Here is a 21,551-nt window from a genome sequence, read left to right as displayed (position 1 = left end):
TTGTTGCTATTTCTTGGGCCGCTCCCGCGGCATATGGAGGTTCCCAGGCTAAGGGTCGAATCGGAGCTGTAGCCACCGGCCTACGCCAGAGCCACAGCAATGCGGGATCCGAGCCGCGTCTGCAACCTACACCACAGCTCACGGCAACGCCGGATCGTTAACCCACTGAGCAAGGGCAGGGACCGAACCCGCAACCTCATGGTTCGTAGTCGGATTCGTTAACCACTGCGCCACGACGGGAACTCCTGATGGTCCATTATGATCAAACTTCCCAATCAATCTTCCCTCTAAAATGAAAGCACCTTGCTGGCAGACATTTTCATGAAAATCAAGTCATTTCCATGCTATTTATCACTTTCTTAACAATGTCACTACTTGAGAAGGAAGGTCTGGGTACAAATTTCAGTGGTGAGTACAATTTTTAAAAGCGGTCCCCTGGGATTCTCCACAAACACCAAGGACCTCCTGCTTTCTCAACTGTCCACAAATCTTTTCCCACTCTTATTTTAAGTGACCACTCAGAGCATCTGTTCTTAAAATCTCCTCCCGTCCTCACACCTACTTCTTTTTATTTGCTATCTCCTCCTTATTAAAGTCTCCTAGGAACCCTATGATGGGAGGATTTTGCTGCCCTGCTGAGGACTCTGGACTTGCTCATACTGCGCACAACATGAACCCTAAAGAATGATAAGTTTCGATGTAACAAGATCAGATTTACTTTAAGAAAGATCATCCTGCTGGTAACAGAGAAGGCTAACTTTTTTTTTTGCTTTTCAGGGCCACACTCAAGGCATATGCTGGTTCCCAGGCTAGGGGTCGAATGGGAGCTGTGGCCTCAGACATGCGCCACAGCCACAGCAACGCAGGATCGGAGCCAAGTCTGCAACCTACACCACAGCTCACGGCAATGCCAGATCCTTTAACCCACTGATTGAGGCCAGGGATCGAACCCGCAGCCTCATGGATCCTAGTCGGGTTTGTGACCACTGAGCCACAACAGGAACTCCAGAGAAGGCTAACTTAAAGGAATGGGAAGCAGTGACGATAGAAAGCCCTCATCAATGGGAGGCAAAGAATGAAAGCCTGCTTACATCTCATGCCTCTGGATAGTCTGTTCAAGGTGCCTAATAATCACCTTTCCCGCTCCTGGGCTGCTGGAAATTCCTGTTTCATAAGACTTATCACAAGCCCCCCCTCCTCTCTGACATTTTCTCTACTCCTTTTCCTGACTCCTGGTATCACTTCCTTCTCTATAAGCCAGAGGCATTCCAGTGCAATTCTTAATTATCTCCCTCTATCCTAGACCATCAGCTCTGAGGTCCTTCATCTGAGGGAGACAGAAGAGTATCATGGACAGTACGCCATCGAGAAGTCCCAGCTGTGCCATGTTATTAGCTGGTGGCCCTGCGTGAATTGATGACTCTCTGCATATCTGTTTTCTTTTTTCTTTTTCTTTTTTTTTTTTTTTTGGCTTTTTGCTATTTCTTTGGGCCACTCCTGTGGCATATGAAGAGTCCCAGGCTAGGGGTCTAATCGGAGCTGTAGCCGCCGGCCTACGCCAGAGCCACAGCAACGTGGCATCTGAGCCGCGTCTGCAACCTACACCACAGCTCACGGCAACGCCAGATCCTTAACCCACTGAGCAGGGGCAGGGATTGAACCCGCAACCTCATGGTTCCTAGTCGGATTCGTTAACCACTGCGCCACGACAGGAACTCCTGCATATCTGTTTTCTAATCCATGAAAATCCATAATAAAGGTTCTCTCCGGGGTTCCTGGGGGGTCTAAATGGCATGTGTAAAGAGACAAATACAGTTAACTAGGACACTGTAGGCCTGGCTCACAGTAAACATAACCAGTGTTTTGTTCGATGCATGAGGCAATACGGTAATATCAATAAATATTAAATAATATCATATTAAAACAAACAAAACACCTATCATGAAAGTTCGCTCTGTCCTAACAAAAGAAGACAAGCATTTCTTGCATACATTCAGTTACAATTTAGGTAGGTCAGCATTGTGGAAGCTGTATTTTCTGGTGTTAGTTTCCTATCACCTCTTGGGGTAGTTAGGGCCCTCAAAGAAAGGGTTAGAAGAGAGGCAAAGCAGGAGTCCCCAACGTGGCCAGTAGAAACGAATCTATCATCCACGAGGATGCAGGTTCGATCCCTGGCCTCACTCAGTAGGTTAGGTAACCAGCGTTGCCATGAGCTGTGGTATAGATCAAGGTGTGGCTCAGATCTGGCGTTTCTGTGGCTGTAGCCAGGAGCTACAGCTCCAATTTGACCCCTAGTCTGGGAACCTCCATATGCTGTAGGTGGGGCCCTAAAAACCAAAAAAAAAAAAAAATTGCAAAGCAAGCATGTGGAGCTCTAGGACCTAATATCATCCCCTCCTCTAAAAACTGTCCAATTAAGACAGCTCCTCTTTGGAATAGTTTCATGAAACTGACAAAGATCAAAATCATGCCACTCAAAGCAACACAGAGGGAACTAGAGACTCTCATACTAAGTGAAGTAAGCCAGAAAGAGAGAGCCAAATGCCGTATGCCATCACATATCTGGAATCTAATATATGACACAAAGGAACCTATCTACAGAAAAGAAACAAACTCATGGACATGAAGAACAGACTTGGGGTGGCCAAGGGGTAGGGGGAGGGAGTGGGATGGACTGGGAGTCTGGGGTTAGCAGATGCAAAGTATTGCATTTGGAGTGGAAAAGCAATGACATCCTGCTGTACAGCACAGGGAACTATATTTAGTCACTTGTGATGGAACGTGATGGAACATGATGGAGGATAATGTGAGAAAAAGACCATATATCTATCTATCTATCTATCTATCTACACATATATAGACTGGGTCACGTTGCTGTACAGCAGAAATTGACGGAACAACTGTAAATCAACTATAATTTTTAAAAAGTGCATTCCTTAGTTGCTAAAACATTTTTGTAAACAGTGACTATTTCATTTTCATTATAAGATTTTTATTTTTTCTACCATAGTTAATTTACAATATTCTGTCAATTTCTGCTGTACAGCAACATGACCCAGTCCTGTGTGTGTGTGTGCGTGTGTGTGTATCAAATTCTTTTTCTCATATTTTCCTCCAACACGTTCCATTACAACAGTGATCATTTCTTACCAAGGACTCCGACCACAAAATACTTTCATTAATAAGCACTGTATTTGATTTCCCCTGAGGCTAACTTTGGTTTTTGAGGAAAAGCTACCCCGATGGGTCTCCTGAACTTTCCCAGTGTGCAAACATACAGGAATCTGGATACATAGATATACAGATGACAGGAATATAGATGCGAGGCTAGGGAACCGAAGGAGACTGATAAAGGGATCATAAACCCAATTTAGCAAAAGGCACATCTTAGAAAGTGCAAACCCTGATGCATTCATTACCTTAATGGTCACCTCTTTTCCTGCAATCCGGAGGGTCACCAAGGCTTGGAAGCCCTGGTTTTCAGGCATCCTCTCTACTCTCACAACCTCTTCAGGAAGCACAGAACTTCTTGAATCTTGGAGTTCAAAGCGCTGTAGAATTACAAGAAAAGCATGTCACTTTCTTTTTATTTTAATATTGATGTTGGATATCTGGAAGGGTCCAACTTTTTTTTTTTTTTTTTTTTTTTTTGGCTGGGCACACGGCATGTGGAAGTTCCCAGGCAGGGGACTGAAGCCATGCCACAGCAGCAACTCGAGCTGTTGCAGTGACAATGCCGGATCCTTAACCCGCTGCACCATAAGGGAACTCCTGGAAGGTTCCATCTTAATTAGAACGGAAACTCACGCTATGTTACAAAAATAAAGGGAAAAAGATTAATGAGAAAAGTTTTCCCTATTTTTACAGATACCATTCTACTTAAGTCAATTACCAAAGGTGAGAGGAAAGCAGTTCCTAAAATTTACTTAATGCCAAGGAATGGAATCAGTGAATTCCTGAGCTGGTAGAAATGTACAGCCTACAGTTCTTGATAATCAAAGCTTCCAGTTTCCTAGAAAAGGATGATTGATGAGACGCTTGAAAACATGCTAAAGCGAAACAAGGCCTATATATCAGTTGATTGATTGATGGATGGATCCTTTTAGGGCCTCACCCTCGGTACATGGAGGTTCCCAGGCTAGGGTTCAAATCGGAGCTGTAGCTGCTGGCCTGCACCACAGCCACAGCAACACGGGATCTGAGTGACACACACCACAGCTCACAGCAATGCCAGATCCTTAACCCACTGAGAGAGGCCAGAGGTCAAACCTTCTTCCTCATGGATCCTAGCCAGATTCAATTCTGCTGAGCCACGACGGGAACGCCTCAGCTGATTTCTTAAATCAACTAAAGTTAAGAGCAACCTGAAAATTCATAAAAATAGAACTTCCTGGACACCATTCTGCTGACTGCCTGTGTGGTTAGTTTAACTGATTACAATAAAGTATAACGATCAATCTTCCACAGTATCTGGCACAGTGCCTTCTACAATGCAGGTTTCTCAATATTTATCAAGCTGGGTTTAAAAGCCCAAGACTATTGATTCTTTTTCCATGTAGGCCAACGATCAATGTTCTAACACTAGGTTATACCCCCTCATCCCAGCTGGTTATATAAAAAATACACACAGAGAATACAAAGAAGTAAATGCAAAAAGAGGATACTAATGAAAATTAATTAAATCCTATGCCCTAACAGCGGCATGGTCCATATGTAAAGATTAATTCATTTTTAGTATTAAACAGGCAGAAATTATTCCCCCCAAATCCTACAATACTTTTAGAACCTTATCACTCTAGTCAAAGAGCCGGAACTCAAAGAAAGAACACATCACCACTCATTCAACAGAAGGACTCAGTTCCAGAAAATACATTTTGGGTAAGAAGAGTATCTTCAACTTCAACATCCCAACTGCCCAGTTCCCGTCTTCATTTTGGTATCTTAAGCGCTCGAGACAATCACTCATTTCCCCAAACCTAAGAAAAAAAATGCTTATTTGTGCTACCATAAAAAATGTAACAATTTGGATATGCAAACTTCCACAGCATCCCACAAGTTGGTAGGAATTACTTACATGTTGTAGACAAATAATGATTGACGCCTTAATTTTATGCAAAAAAAAAAAAAAAAGGTACACCTGTATTTCAAGGGAGATTCAACAGGAAAGAAGTAAGGCCAGAGCCAAGTAATTAAATTCAGGAGAATATAGAACCGAGACCCACTAAATTTTAAGAAAATATATCTAAGAGTAAAGGTATGCTTTCACTCCAGCTACAGCAATGACAGTTTAAGTTGACATACAGTCGATGTCAGAGCACAGAGCACTTACATTCCAGAAATGAAAACTCATGCCTTGAACCACTTGCTCTATGGGTGATGTCCTTATAAATAATTCAGACTAAAATATTCCGGTAGAATAAAAATAGTAGGCTAGGATACACTAAAATCGTACAAGAACTCAAGCTGTAAGGTGAGTTACTATTTGCTGGCACAGGAAATTCAAGGCCTGTTCATCCAAAAAAGGAAACTGAAGAGTAAAATAGACAATATAATGCGTACAGGCTACAGGATAGCCAAAGGAGAAAATCAACGTTTATTCACCTTACCATTTCATACTAATGGCTATTTCCTAGGACTTCTTAAATTTTTATTAAACAGGACTAACATCTTTCTGGATCCACTTTCTTTGGGTAACTAATAATTACATTATTTGACCTGTGACGTATAATCACATAAAAGGACATCTCAGTCACATGGGGGCTGGTCCCCAAGGCCTCCATGGTCACCCTCTCAATTCCCAATCCTGTCCCACCAAGTTATTCATTTTCTTCATCCCTTTTTCTAGGCTGTTGAGCACAAAGAAAGAGCAATTCTCCATACCATACTATCTGGCTACTGAACAAACATGTGGCCCCAGGCCCTGCTGGGCTCTTTTCCCAAAGCCCCTGAGCTACTACAACAAACCATTACCCCTGTTCTTGGGAGCAACCCAAGCCCACCCTACCCCCCCATTTCAGCAAGCAATCTAGCCACCTCCCCCAGCTTCAGCAGAGCCTCCAGGCACATACTCCTTCATGCCTCACTAGCATGAAAGCCTCATTGAGGGCAATAGCAAAACGGTTCACTCTACACCCCCAGAACCTAGAGTCATGCATGGGGCATCGTCAAGGGTCAAAAAAGTTTCGTTCAATGACTAAATAAAATTCTTTTCCCTTCATCCTCAAAATCAGCTATATTTTCATCAGTCCTTCCTTCTTTTCCCACTGTCAAAATAGAAAGGCTTTCTGCTCTACTGTCAGGAGTGGATGGAAAGCCACTAGAGGTCTACTTTCTTCATCTCAGAACATGGGTTTTTCCATCACTCCAGATCAGGCACAGTGGTGCTCTGGAGATGTCTTTTTCTGCTTCCTCCAGGCCATATTCCCATAAAGAGTTTCCACGTACTCCACAGACGTTTGTCGCTCCTTCCTATCAAGATGCTTGCCTCTCCCATTCCGGGAATCAAACAAAGAGCCATCTCTGGATGCCACACAATCCGTGAGTGACCTATCATTGTTTTGTTTCTACCACAACAGATTTATTTTACATACAGTATATAATCACTGCTTCAGCTTTCTCATCACTGATTTACTAGTTGGCCCACAGATTTCCGACAGACAGCCCCACCACTCTACTAGCACTGCTCCTGGTAAGACCGCCAACAATATCCTAACTGCGAAATTAAATAGCTTAGTTTTCCTCCTGTTTCCCTGTTTGCTCCTTCTCGGTCTCTGTGGGGTCTCTGTGGTAGGTTCGTCATTTTCCTGACCAGTACCCATGAAGGTACCTCGGCAGTGGATCTTTATATTTTCAAATAATCTCATCTAGTTTCATGCATCTATATGTGCATCACTCCCAGTTTTCTCTGTCCAGTTCAGAACTCTCGCCTAAACTCCCAACGCGTACATAGACCTGCCTTTCTACACGGAGAGCTAAGAGGCATTTCACACTAAACATGCACAAAACTTAGGTCTTGATCTTCCTCTCATAGTCTCTATTCTATTCTTTCTTTTTTTTTTTGGTCTTTTTGCCATTTTCTTGGTCCGCTCCCTCGGCACATGGAGGTTCCCAGGCTAGGGGTCCAATCGGAGCTGTAGCCACCGGCCTATGCCAGAGCCACAGCAATGTGGGAACCGAGCTGCATCTGCGACCTACACCACAGCTCATGGCAATGCCGGATCCTTCACCCACTGAGCAAGGCCAGGGATCGAACCCGCAACCTCATGGTTCCTAGTCGGATTCGTTAACCACTGAGCCACTACGGGAACTCCATCTATTCTATCTTCATTATTCCAAAAAGCTTGACATCACCCTTGCATCTGTCTCAACTCTATTTCCACTCTTTCAGCAAATCATAGTGACTCTGCCTTCAAACTACAACTCAAATCCAATCACTTCTGACAAGCTCACGGCACAATCTCTCAATGAGATTACCATTCCAGGCTACTAACTAGTTTTCCCCTGCTTTCACCTTTACCCTCCAAAGCCTACTCCCTCATCTGCAACTAGAGTAAGCCTGTTAAAATGTTCGGTCACAGAAGACATTCTGCTCAAAACCTCCTAATGATGTTCCATCTCATTCAGACTGACAGCAGAAGTCCTTCCGGGGGCTTATAAGGTCCTGCATGATCAGACCTCCTGTACCTTCTGACTTCATCAACGCCTCACCTCCCCTTCACTTCGTCTGCCCCATCGTCCTGTCCTTTGCAGTTGCTAGGATGCCCCAGGTGCACCCTGCCTTAGGGCTTACTCCTTCGGTGTCAAATGCTCTCCGCCAAAGCACTTGCTTTTCCTCCTTCAGATCTTTATTCAAATGTCTTCTCTGAGAGCATCCCTTCCTCAACTGACATACTACATATTTTACTGATTTACTTGCTTGCTTGGTTGATTATTGCCCTTCTCGAAAAAACATGCTTCGTGAAGACAGGGACTTTTGGTCTTTTTTTTTTTTCTTTTTTTTCTTTTTAGGGCTGCACTCACGGCATATGGAGGGTCCCAGGCTAGGGGTCAAATCGGAGTGACAGCTGCCGACCTGGGCCAGAGCCACAGCAACGCCAGATCCGAGCCTCGACTTCCACCTACACCACAGCTCACGTCTACGCTGGATCTTTAACCCACAGAGCGAGGCCAGGGATCGAACCCACGACCTCATGGTTCCTAGGCAGATTTGTTTCCGCTGAGCCACGACAGGAACTCCGAGAGCACGTCCTTTAAGAGAGCCTTAATTAAAAGCTAGGAGTGATTTTATGACTTGAGAAACATGTTCTAGAGCATGAATATCACATGATAGCACTACCAGGGGGACGAAAGACATCCCAGCCATTTTTATAGCTTGTTTAGAGAAAAGAAAAACATTCTGGAGTTCCCGTCGTGGCGCAGTGGTTAACGAATCCGACTAGGAACCATGAGGTTGCGGGTTCGGTCCCTGCCCTTGCTCAGTGGGTTAAAGATCCGGCGTTGCCGTGAGCTGTGGTGTAGGTTGCAGACGCGGCTCGGATCCTGCATTGCTGTGGCTCTGGCGTAGGCCGGTGGCTACAGCTCCGATTCAACCCCTAGCCTAGGAACCTCCATATGCCGCTGGAGCGGCCCAAGAAATAGCAACAACAACAAAAAGACCAAAAAAAAAAGAAAAGAAAAACATTCTGAATTTCGGTAATAATTTTTCCTTACAATAGTCTAATTAAGTGATTACACTACAATCCAAACATATTTATTTATTTACTTATTTATTTTGCTTTTTAGGGTCGCACCTGTGGCATATGAAAATTCCTAGGCGAGGGGCTGAATCGAATCAGAGCTACAGCTGCCAGCCTACACCACGGCCACAGAAACGCGGGATCCAAATTGTGTCTGCAACCTACACCCCAGCTCAGGGCTACGCCGGATCCCCAGCCCACTGAGCGAGGCCAGGGATCAAACCTGCATCCTCATGGATACTAGTGGGGTTTGTTTCCACTGTGCCACTATAGGAACTCCTGAATGGATATCTAATTCAAATGTAACTATCCATTAGTTTATGTAAGAAACGAGGTCAGGAAATAATTATCATTTATCAAGAAAAAAAATATTGTATGTATATATGTACCTTCTTGGTTTGCTGCTGTAATAAATATCTCTATTCTTTAACTCAACATTTTCCCCAAATTCAACAATATTTCCTTAATTTTCACCTCTTTTAATTCAAAATTATTTGAGGATATATAAAATTCTTTTCCTCTGTGAAATGAGCTTGAAAACACAGAGAAACTTAGAATAACGAACAGGCCACAGAGCGCCACAGAGCAAATCACAAAAAACTTGCAATTATTGGTAGATGGTTCCACTTTTAAGGACAGAGATTTAATATTCTAATCTGGTTGTATGCATAAGCGTGTTATGATCTTACAAAAAGGAGTTTCTTCATTAGATGCAGACAAGTGAATTTCAACCACCTCTCCTTCCAACTCTCTACTGAGGTGTTAAGCTCTTCACAAAATTAAGGCAAAGAAAGACAATTGCCTTTTTATTCCTATATGAGTAACAAAATTCCCTTTTTCCTTTCTTTCAAACGTTACAATCAGATGTGAAATAATTTCTTTTGTAAAATGGATCCTCAATCAGTGTTCTATGTTCCCCTTAATTATAAAGGTCAAATAAGGGCTAAACAAAATGAAGCAGCATGGATTACTTTCTTTAGATAACTCAACTCTTTAAAGGTAGTCTATAGCTTTATAGAATTGGTATGACTAATTTTGCAATTAGGGACCAGAAACACATCAACGTGTTTTCTTTGTAAAAATGAAGACCTTTGGCCCTAATGGACTTTACCTAGACACTGAATCCTTCCCTTGGTTGTGTCACCAAATAAAAAAAAAAAAAAATCCCTTTACAGTACTTCATTTGATCAGAACGGTGACATTTTCACTTACCCCAGTTACTCTTGCTCTCGGGGCTTTGTGCTGATGGTCATCTAAGGAGCCCGTCTGGAATCGCAGCCTTTTTTCTTAAACGCTAGGTGCTCTGTCTCAAAGGCCAATACCAACTTAGCTCAGATGTTAATTAAATCAAAGACGAGCTCTAGTTCTCTTTTTCAGAGCCTGGAATAAACCTTCCAGGGAACTACACAATCAGAATGCTAATGACCTGACGTCTTGAACCTATGAATTCATTTCACTTCCAAATGGTGCTTCATTATCCCCCTAATATCCTTTCACCTCCTCCTGCTGCCCCTCTTCCTCACCTCCCCCCACAGCAAATCTTTTTTTCCCTTTTATCAGTGGCTGCTATTTCACTATCTCCAGTCCTGCTTTTTTTTTTTTTTTTTTTTTTTTTTTTGGTCTTTTCTCTTTTTAGGGCCACACCTGTGGCATATGGAAGTTCCCAGACTAGGGGTCAAATCAGAGCTGTAGCTGCCAGCCACAGCCACAGCCACAGCCATGCCAGATCCGAGCCACGTCTGTGACCTATACCACAGCTCAAGGTAACGCTGGATCCTTAACCCCACGGAGCGAGGCCAGGGATCGAACCTGCAACCTCATGGTTCCTGGTCGGTTTCGTTTCTGTTGTGCCACGACGGCAACTCCCTTAGCCCTGCTTCTGTTCTCTGCTGTCTCTTTCTTTTGCCTCTTTATAGACCATCATTTCCCCCTTGCTTCATTATGTGGGTTTTTTTTTTAATTTGGATTTTGTCCCTAACTATACTTTTTAGTATCTATAAGGAACAGCTTTTTGTTTATTTTGTTACTATTATTATTGGCATCACCAATCAATGAAAATGTTGTTTCTTGGGCTAGCAGACATGTGAAATAAAATCTTACTGAAGTAGTTAGATCCCACTGTCCCATCCTTCTGAGCCCTTCTCACTATTCCTAACTGTATAGACAGTACTTCTGCACTCCCAAAGACCCTGCGTAGATTTTGAGATGAGAGAGAAACAAACAACATTCCATATGCCAAATTCTGGCCTCCAGAAAGGGACAGGCCTATACCTCTGACCACAACAGCTTAGTGAAATCTCCTTAGAAATCTGCACCTTGAACCAAACTGTGTAAGAAAAACAAAAGCTGTCTTTCCTAAAAAGGAACTATCTGGGATTAGTCAATGAAACTCTGCAACGGTTAACACTTAAAAATATATAGTTATAAGATACCATATAGTGTGACTGGCCTTTAGAAAACACTACCATTGGAGTTTCTGTCATGGCTCAGTGGAAAGGAATCTGACTGGCATCCATGAGGACGCAGGTTCCATCCCTGGCCTCGCTCAGTGGGTTAAGGATCTGGTGTTGCCGTGAGCTGTGGTGTGGGTCGCAGACACAGCTCAGATCTAGTGTTGCTGTGGCTGTGGTGTAGGACGGCAGCTGCAGCTCCAACTGGGCCCCGAGCCTGGGAACTTCCATATGCCACAGGTGCAGCCCTAAAAAGACAAAAAGAAAAAAGAAAAAACAAACAAACAAAAAACTACCATTAACTATGCAAGTGAGGAAATTAAGTTCCATGTATTATATACCATACATGACCAAAAACTGAGAATTTTGTTAAATGATAGCTCTATAATAGCAATTTCCAGTTTCATATAAAATGCTTGCTTTTCAAGTTAATAATTTAAGTCACAGGCAGATAAGATTTAACTTAGTGTTATATTAGATATTTGCTTTTAAAATCTTTTTATTTTGAAATGAGTTATAGTGGATATTCCCTTTTTAAAATTTATCTGGAAATAATTTCAAACTTGTGGGATAGTTGCAGGACACAACTGTACAAAGAACTTTTATTTCACCTTCACCCAGATTTCAATGGGTAACATTTTAGCACCTATGCCCCTCCCCCCACATGCATGCACGCATTGTCATAGGGCTTTTTCTGGATCATCTGAAAAAAAGCTGCAGATATCATGCCCCATAACCCTAAACATCTCAGTTCCTAGTTCCTGAAAACACAAATTCTGGGCAATATAATCACTGTATAAGCTTAGAAATCAGAAGGTCACCCTAATGGAACACGACAACCCCACCCACACACCCTATTCAAGTTTAACCAGCTGAGCCCACAATATCACTCTTTGCTATCTGGTCCAGGTTCCGGCACAGGAACACATGTTGCATTAGCTATCCTATCTCTTCATCTCTTTCAATCTGAAAGCGTTCCTTTCCTAGGTTTTTCTCTGTCATCACGTCCTGGACAGTTCTAAAGAATACAGGTCTTTCACTCTGTAAGATGGCCCTTGGTCTACACAATACTTCCTCGTGGCCAACGTCACACCATGTGTTCTTAGCCAGAATCCCCAGAAGTGATGCTGAGCCCTCCCGGTGCAACACTTGGGAGGCACAGGCTGTCAGGTGGACCCAGCTGGTCAAGCTGGTATTTACTATAAAAATACCATTTTCCTGCTTTGTAGATAATTGGGGGGTGGGGAGGGAAGGGAATATTATTAGTTCCACCAATATCCTGTTCCTCATGGAACCTCCACCTCCCGGCTCCTTTGATGACTCCTGTGTAAACCGACCACCACTCTGAGGGTTGCAAAATGGTGATTTTTCTATTTCTCGAATTCCTTCTGCATTTACTAGAATTCCACACTAAGGAAGAGCGTTTGCGTCTCCCTCCCATGTACTTATTTATTCATTTCTATCAATATGGACTTACGGATCCCTATTTTATGCAGTGGGTTATAACTAATTACGATCATTATTTATTTTGATGCTAAAACGGTCCCAGATTGAGACCAGTGGGAGGCACGTGAAGCTGGCTTCTCTGTCATGCTGACATGTCAACATCATTTGCGGAACGTTTTCTTAGTTTTTGGCGCAGGAAGATGGCCCAGGCTCATCGTGTACTTTCCTTGCTCCAAGCCTTGAATCAGCCCTACTTCCAAGGATAATTTGTTCCTTTTAGGGAAGCAGGGTATTTAGAAACCAGTATCTCAGCACGTAGCATGAGCATCGCCATGGGAGTGCCACAGTGACCCTCTCAAGTGCCAGAGCTAGAAAATATGCATATGTAAGGACACACACACACACACACACACACAATCTACACCTATTACTACAGGTTTATATTTATTGACAAAACCCGAGTGCGTATCAATTTCTCCAATTCTAATTAAACCCCTCAGGGTTCTTTCTTTCCTTCCCCCCTTTCTAGGTTTACAAATTTCTTCTCGAACAGTGAGAAGCAGAGCGCTCAGCCTCAATACATCCACTCATTTGCCCAACTGGCTTACTTAGTCCCTCAGTGTAACCCAGCTCCCAACCCCACCAACCACCTCCAGGTTTAATCCCCATCGCTGGAAGGGGATGTCCATGCCTCCAAGGCCTGGAAAAGAAGAGTCGACAAGACAAGGGAAAGAAAGAAAGCTGGAGAGAGAAAAGTAGGAAAGAAGGGTAAGCGAAAGATGAGAAGAAGGGACAAGAAGAGAAAATGGGAAAAATAAAGCAAGAAAGTGAAGCAGATGCTTACTTTTTTTTTTTTAACTTTTTTATCTTTCATTTCTTTATTTTTTCTACTGTCCATCTTGGTGACCCAGTTACACATACATGTATACATTCTTTTTTCTCACATGATCATGCTCCAGAGACTTACTTTTTTTTTTGGGGGGAGTTTCTTTTCTATTTTATTTTTGTTAATGCATCAGGACAAACAAATGAACCTTGATCTTTATTTCAAAGACTATTAAAAATTTGTGTGTATATCGGAGTTCCCGCCGTGGCGCAGTGGTTAACAAATCCGACTAGGAACCATGATGTTACGGGTTCAATCCCTGCCCTTGCTCAGTGGGTTAAGGATCCGGCATTGCCGTGGGCTGTGGTGTGGGTCACAGACGAGGCTCGGATCCCGTGTTGCTGTGGCTATGGTGTAGGCCAGCGGCTACAGCTCCGATTTGACCCCTAGCCTGGGAGATCCATATGCCGCAGGAGCGGCCCAAGAAATGGCAAAAAGCCAAAAAAAAAAAAAAAAAAAAAAAAAAAAAGTGTGTGTATATACATATCACGCCAGATACTTACTTTTAAAACACCTTCCACAGCCATCTTCCCTTCAGGTCCTAGTAAAATTCCGTAGGGGTAAAGCCACTGGATTGCATGTTTGATTGACATCATAGGAAAGGAATCCTATTTAGGGGGAAAAGATATATAGGAATGAAGAACCTCTAAAATAGTCACAGAGAGTTTAGGTGAAATGAACATCTGACATCGACATTTCTTTATAAACAATAACTAACAGGTTTCTCCTTTTTTCCAGAAGTCTTACAAAAGCCAATATTCGCTGTTCCCCCTTCTCTTCCTGCTCCACACCCTCTCCCTTGGTAAATGCATTCACTTCCCTCTTTGAGCTGCGGTGTAGGTGTGGATGGCTCCATGTCTCCATCTCTGGTCCTGCTCTCTTTCTTCTGCTCTAGACTTAAACTCTCAATTGCCTATTAGCTATGACTCCATGGATGCCCCATAGACTCCCATTCAGCATGTCTGCAACGACACATCTGAACACAGTTCCCTGACCGACTCATCCTCACGTACCATCATTTTTCCCTTATTTTTCATCTGAGTTGATCTCACTCACACACACCTAGCTTTGCGGTGATACCTACAAAGTTAGAAAGTGTTCATTATTCTCAAATTCTTCCCCCAGTTGCTTCCCCAATTCTGTTCACCCTACCTTAAAAGGTCTATTAATAAGGCCAATGAGGGAAAGGTCAATGCCTTTATAGAATTATTCTTAACATGCTGAGGGGGGTGAAAACTGAGTTCTGGTAATGCAGAAGCATGTCCTGATTCTCAGAAGTTCGATACTCAAGTACTTAAGCATACCGATGACAGCTTACTTTCAAAATCATTCAGGGGGAAAAAAAAAGAGAGAGAGAGAAAGCACAAGCAAACGCGGCAGTATGTTAAAAACTGGTGATTCCAGTTAAAGGAATTATGGATTTATGTTTCACTATTTTTGAACTTTTTTTAAACTTTGAGAATTGTCAGAGTTCCCATCGTGGCACAGTGGAAACGAATCGACTAGGAACCATGAGGTGGCGAGTTCAATCCCCGGCCTCGCTCAGTGGGTTGAGGATCCTGCGTTGCCGTGAACTGTGGTGTAGGTCGCAGACGCAGCTTGGATCTGGTGTTGCTGTGGCTGTGGTGTAGGCCGGTGGCTTCAGCTCTGATTCAACCCCTAGCCTGGGAACCTCCATATGCTGCAGGTGAGGGCCTGAGAAAGCACAAAAATAAATAAAGTCAGATGGGCCACCTCTTCCACCGTAAAACCCAGACAGCATCATTCACCACGCAAAACACTTCACAATAAGGTCCTAACCTTTCTCGTCCCTGCACACGTGTGCTCTCGTGACACAATTTATTACCATTCTCCAAGCACGCCAGGCCCTTCTGTGGTTTGACACCTTTGGCCACGCTGTTCCCTGTGCCTGCAGGGCCTCCCCATCCCTCCAGATGCTGCTGTCAGGGACGAGTAATAGACAACGCCTGTGCTCCACCAAGTCCCCTTGTGTATTTGTCTCCTTCCTGGGCCTTCCAGTTTTCCCACCCATCAGTCAGCGGCTGGAGGTGTGTATTTTTTTTTCTTTTTCTTTTCAGGTCTGTACCTGTGGCATATGGAAGTTCCCAGCCCAGGGGTCGAATCAGAACTGCAGCTGGGGTCTACACCACAGCCATGGCAACACCAGATCCAAGCCACATCTGCAACCTACACCACAGCTTACAGCTTCATCGGACCCTTAACCCACTGAGAGAGGCCAGGGATCGAACCTGCAACCTTACAGAGACAATATTGGGTTCTTAACCCACTGAGCCCCAACAGGAACGCCAGTGCTGAAGATCTTTTCAAGAAGATGATCCTGGAGCTCCAAGAGCCAGCTTTGTTCACAGGGTGAGAGAGCCACCAGCTCCTGGGAACATGTGTCCCCCGAGACAACCACCAACCAGTGACTGAGGGGGCTGGCGTGTGAAAGCCTCAGCCCCTGCCTTCGGCTGGGGGTGAGTCTGAGGCACAATTTATTTTTTTAATTATTTAACTTTTTAAGACTGCACCCGTGGCATACAGACGTTCCCAGGCTAGGGGTCAAATCGGAGCTGCAGCTGCCAACCTACACCACAGCCACAGCCGCCAGGATCCAAGCCGCATCCGCAACCTACACCACAGCTGACAGCAATGCCAGATCCTTAACCCACTGAGCAAGGCCAGGGATCGAACCTGCAACCTCATGGTTCCTAGTCGAATTCGTTTTTGCTGTGCCACAACAGAAACACCCAGAGGCACAATTTATATCACAACAGACCTCTGTGTAACCAGGTGGAAGTCCTCCTGCCCTCTGTGGCACTTTTTTTTTTTTTTTTTTTTTTTGTCTTTTTGCTATTTCTTTGGGCCACTTCCGTGGCATATGGAGGTTCCCAGGCTAGGGGTCGAATCGGAGCTGCAGCCACCGGCCTACGTCAGAGCCACAGCAACGCGGGATCCGAGCCGCGTCTGCAACCTACACCACAGCTCACGGCAACGCCGGATCCTTAACCCACTGAGCAAGGGCAGGGACCGAACCCGCAACCTCATGGTTCCTAGTCAGATTCGTTAACCACTGCGCCACGACGGGAACTCCCCTCTGTGGCACTTTTAACTGCAATGCATGTCTACCCTCCTGCCGCAGGGATGTAAGATCTTTTTTTTTGTCTTTTGCTATTTTCTAGGGCCACTCCCATGGCATTTGGAGATTCCCAGGCCAGGAGTCTAATCAGAGCTGTAGCTGCTGGCCTACACCAGAGCCACAGCAACGTGGGATCTGAGCCGCGTCTTCGACCTACACCACAGCTCACGGCAACGCTGGATCCTTAACCCACCGAGCAAGGCCAGGGATCGAACCTGTAACCTCATGGTTCCTAGTCGGATTCGTTAATCACTGCGCCACGGCGGAAACTCCTGGGCTGTAAGAACTTTAAGGGTTCAGAACACATTGTTGGTCTCCGTACAGTTTACCAGGCTGCACAGCGTATTAATCTCAGGCCTCACAATATTTATAGAAGAATATGACAAGGCAAATGAAAAAGATTCATCACCAAGGGTTAACGCTTAAATTTTCTTTGCCACATCTCGGTACACCAGTCATTGATTTATTTTATACATACCAGGATTTGAACTGCAGCTGGTAAACTATCTAAAGGAAAATCTGGAAGTCCAAGAGTAGAAGATTCTTGGGAACAGAGAGTAGTGGCAAAAGACAAGAGCTGAGAAACTCTAGGGGAAAAGAGAGGTGACATTAAATTTTATTCTAACAGTTTTAATATATAAAATCTATTAAACATAAAATAACTGAGCCAATTTAATTAAGCTAAAAAGTTGATGTGTACTATTAAATTCTGTAGGAACAACAGCTCCGTATTTTAATGTTTCATTTAAAACTCAAAAGCCGATTAGGTACACAGATATATCTATTTGTTTTTGTTTCTCTTTTTGTCTTTTTTTTTTTAATATTTTATTTTATTTTATTTGTCTTTTTGCCATTTCTTGGGCCGCTCCTGCGGCATATGGAGGTTCCCAGGCTAGGGGTCAAATCACAGCTATAGCCACTGGCCTACGCCAGAGACACAGCAGCGCAGAATCCGAGCCGTGTCTGCGACCTACACAACATCTCACGGCAACGCCGGATTGTTAACCCACTGAGCAAGGGCAGGGATCGAACCTGCAACCTCATGGTTCCCAGTCAGATTCGTTAACCACTGCGCCACCATGGGAACTCCTCTTTTTGTCTTCTGAGCGTCACACCTGCAGCATGCGGAGGTTCCCAGGCAAGGGGTCCAATCCAAGCCACATCTGCCACTTACACCACAGCTCTCGGCAACACCAGATCCTTAACCCACTGATCGAGGCCAGGGATCGAACCCAAAACCTCATAGTTCCTAGTCGGATTTGTTAACCACTGAGCCATGATGGGAGCTCCAGATATATCTATTTCTTAAATTTCTCACAATATGCGAGGTTTTTCACAAGATAGCCCCAAACTACCCTGCCAGTCTCATCTCCCACCTTTCTCAATCCAAACCAAAACTCTAGCAGCCATGGGGAGCTTTCCATAGCCCCAAGAATAAGGCATACACTCTCATAACCCATGCTCTTAAATGTTTTTCTTAGACTCTATTAGTTAAAAGCCTACTCATTCTTTTTTTTTTTTTTTTGGCTGCCCCGTGGCATGTGGAGTTCCCACTGGAGCCACAGTTGCAACGTGAGCCGCAGTGGGGCCCATGCTGCATATGGGGCAATGCTGGATCCTTAACCCACTGTGCCCCGCTGGGGATCAAATCTATGCATCCCAGGGCTCCAGAGACACTGCCGTTCCCACTGCACCAGAGCGGGAACTCCAAAAGCATACTCATGCTTGAGGACCCATCTGAAATTCCAGTGCCTTTATGAGGGCCTTAGAAAGTCTCAACCACTCAGAATTCCCATTGTGGTGCAGTGAAAACGAATCTGACTTGAAATCACGAGGTTGCGGGTTCCACCTCTGGCCTCAATCAGTGGGTCGAGGATCCGGCATTGCTGTGAGCTGTGGTGTAGGCTGCAGACGCGGCTCAGGTCCTGTGTTGCTGTGTCTGGGGTATAGGCTGGCAGCTACAGCTCCGATTCAACCCCTAGCCTGGGAACTTCGCAGGTGCAGCCCTCAAAAGCAAAAACATAATAAAATTAAATTAAATTAAAATAAAATAAAATAATACAATAAAATAAAATAATGTCTCAACCACAATATCCCCCAATTCTCTGAAATTATGGCCCTTACCACAAACAAAGGTATTCATACACATATCTTTATATTAAACAAAGGTATTTATACACATATCTTTAAACTCTACTAGATCTTGAGTTTCTAGCCATCAAAGGTCAGGTCATTAATTTTATCATTAGTACATACCATAGCTGCTGAAAATCCTTCGAATAGTTGTTGAATGAATGAATCAATCAGTTGATCATTGAATGGGTGATACAAATTCAATGCCAAGTGTCCAGATATTTATGTATATACATATGTTAATATATAAATATATGTGTGTATATATATGTATGTATCTGAAATACTTACTTCTCAGCAGGAACATTGGATCCAATTGAATATAACAGTTTAAGTTGGTCCTAAAATAACAGGAACATATTAAATTGATAAATAAAGAATGTAACAGATTAAATGCAATTTTTTTTGTTTTTGTCTTTTTTGTTGTTGTTGTTTTTGTCTTTTTAGGGCCACACCCAAGGCATATGGAGATTTCCAGGCTAGGGGTCAAATTGGAGCTGTAGCCGATGACCTACGACACAGCCACAGACACAGCAATGCCAGACCTGAGCCACATCTGTGATCTACACCACAGCTCATAGCAACACTGGATCCTTAAACCACTGAGCAAAGGCCAAGGGTTGAATCTGTATCCTCATGGATGCTAGTCAGATTCGTTTCCACTGAGCCACGAAGGGAACTCCAAAATGCAAATGTTTTATAGACACAATTCAACCTCTGAACTAAGTGGACAGTAAGTAATTCATAGCAAAAAATCATTTCTTGATATGTCATTTTCTAAAAGAAAAGTTAGCTTTTTTAAAAAAATCTTTCAGACAAATAATACAACAATAACTTTTCTTTCTAGTCTCGAGAAGTTTTCTTTACCTTTATTTAAACCAGCTGTGGTGTAGGTTGCAGCTGTGCCAGATTCATTCTCTGGCCTGGGAACTTCCACATGCCTTGAATGCAGCCATAATATATAAATAAATACATAAATACATATAAATACATAAATAAGCTACAAGCATGGGCAATATAGCCAATATTTTATAATAACTTTAAGTGGAGTATAATCTAGAAAAATATTGAATCACCATGTTGCACACCTAAAACTGATATAATACTCGAAATCAACCATACTTCCAAAAAAAATTAAAAATACAATAAATTGGAGTTCCTGTCATGGCGCAGCGGAAACAAATCCAACTAGGAACCATGAGGTTGCAGGTTCAATCCCTGGCCTCGATCAGTGAGTTAAGCATCTGGCATTGCCATCAGCTCTGGTGTAGGTTGCAGACACGGCTCAGATGTGGCGTTGCTGTGGCTGTGGTGTAGGCCGGCAGCTATAGCTCCGATTCGACCCGTAGCCTAGGAACCTCCATATGCTGTGGGTGCGGCCCTAAAAAGACAATAAATAAATACAATAAATTATTCTTATTCATACTAACCTTGAAGGGTAGATAATAAATATCTCTAGCTTGAAATCGAGAACGGAGAGGAGGGTCTAATGGATTCCCGGAGTACCTAGGCACTGGCAAGCCCAAGGCAATCACTCGGAAATTTTCACTAACTCGGACAATCTTCCAAGCATCCAGTTCTGTTTTGGTGTGATCCTAAAAGAGTCGGAATCAAAAACGACAGCATCAAGGCTACAGATCACAACTGCAAGGGCCAGGCTAAGGCATTTAGGCCCTGAATGCTGGGTAAACTATATTTGAGTACCCTTTTGAAGCCCAACGGTGCAGGAAGGGAGCAAAGTGAAATCAGGAACAGAATATCAGGGAAGGCTCATCAAATAAAGACGGGTGTTTGACAGGAGAAAGAGCCAATGCACCGAGGAACAAGGGCAGCGTGGGTCCGATTCCTAAGCCCTAGTCGGTACACAAAGGAACGTCAGGAGAGAAGGAAAATATACTGATTCAGACTAGAAGTCCTAAAAAGGTAGCTCTAGAGGGGCAGACCACCAGCAGAGCAGAGATTACTCAGGGACCTTCAAGAGAGAACTATGTTCATGGATATATTTCTACCAAGGCATATTAATGGTAATAAGTAACATGACTTGAAAACTAGCAGGGTAGGCAATATCCATGAGTTCCTCTCATTTAATGTTTACCAGACTCCAAAGAGACACTTAATTCCTTTTGATGGAGGAACAAACTGACGCGCAAAGGAGTTACACAACTCATCCATGTGCCCACAACCAGTCTATGGTGGAGTTGAGACCGGAAACGGTGCAGATTTTGGAGTCACCCATCCTGCCTCTAGTGCTTGGTGCCCATTCTAGCTAAGCTACCAAAAGCATGTTATTTTACCTTTTGAGCCTCAATGTTCTCATCTATAAAGTGGGAATAATATCACCAACATGATTACAGCCGGCATGAAAAGTAAGTGTGATGATGCATGTGAAAGTTACTGGTCCCCAGCAGTCACCTGTTAAATGTCATACTCCGTTCTCTGCCTGACCCTTCCAAGGCACTCCACCATCCTCAGCTGTAGGATCCATGGTTTTTACAAGGCTGACATGAAAGTGCACATTTTGAGAGACAGGTCCTGAGCCTTCAGCAGATCGTCAAAGGGTGTGCGGTTCATCTGACAGTGTAGAAAGTTTTAACATGACCCTGAAGGCCTTTCCTGGCAGATGCAGGTCTGATGCTCCAAACCTCAGCATCTTCTGCACACCTGTCCCCTTGGCTCACCTTCCATGACCCTGCATTTCAGCTCCATCTCACAACTGTGGTTCTCCAGACAAATCATGCTGCTTCACCAACCCTGTTTAACTG

At 43.8% G+C, this 21,551-nt stretch overlaps 1 protein-coding gene across 1 annotated transcript in view; it reads right to left on the bottom strand.

The window, feature by feature from the left end:
• The window catches only part of VWA8 (von Willebrand factor A domain containing 8), a 390,508-nt gene that overhangs the window by 303,944 nt on the left and 65,013 nt on the right, over positions 1–21,551 (bottom strand). Inside the window, 5 exon segments of the mRNA XM_021065625.1 lie at positions 3,420–3,551; positions 14,021–14,125; positions 17,135–17,243; positions 19,081–19,130; positions 20,220–20,384. Of these exon segments, the coding sequence (XP_020921284.1) occupies positions 3,420–3,551; positions 14,021–14,125; positions 17,135–17,243; positions 19,081–19,130; positions 20,220–20,384 (561 nt within the window).

The sequence above is a fragment of the Sus scrofa genome, chromosome 11 (genome assembly GCF_000003025.6).
Source record: "Sus scrofa isolate TJ Tabasco breed Duroc chromosome 11, Sscrofa11.1, whole genome shotgun sequence".
Lineage (NCBI taxonomy): Eukaryota > Metazoa > Chordata > Mammalia > Artiodactyla > Suidae > Sus > Sus scrofa.
Note: the sequence above shows the minus strand (reverse complement) of the source record. Positions and strands in the feature narration are given on the sequence as shown.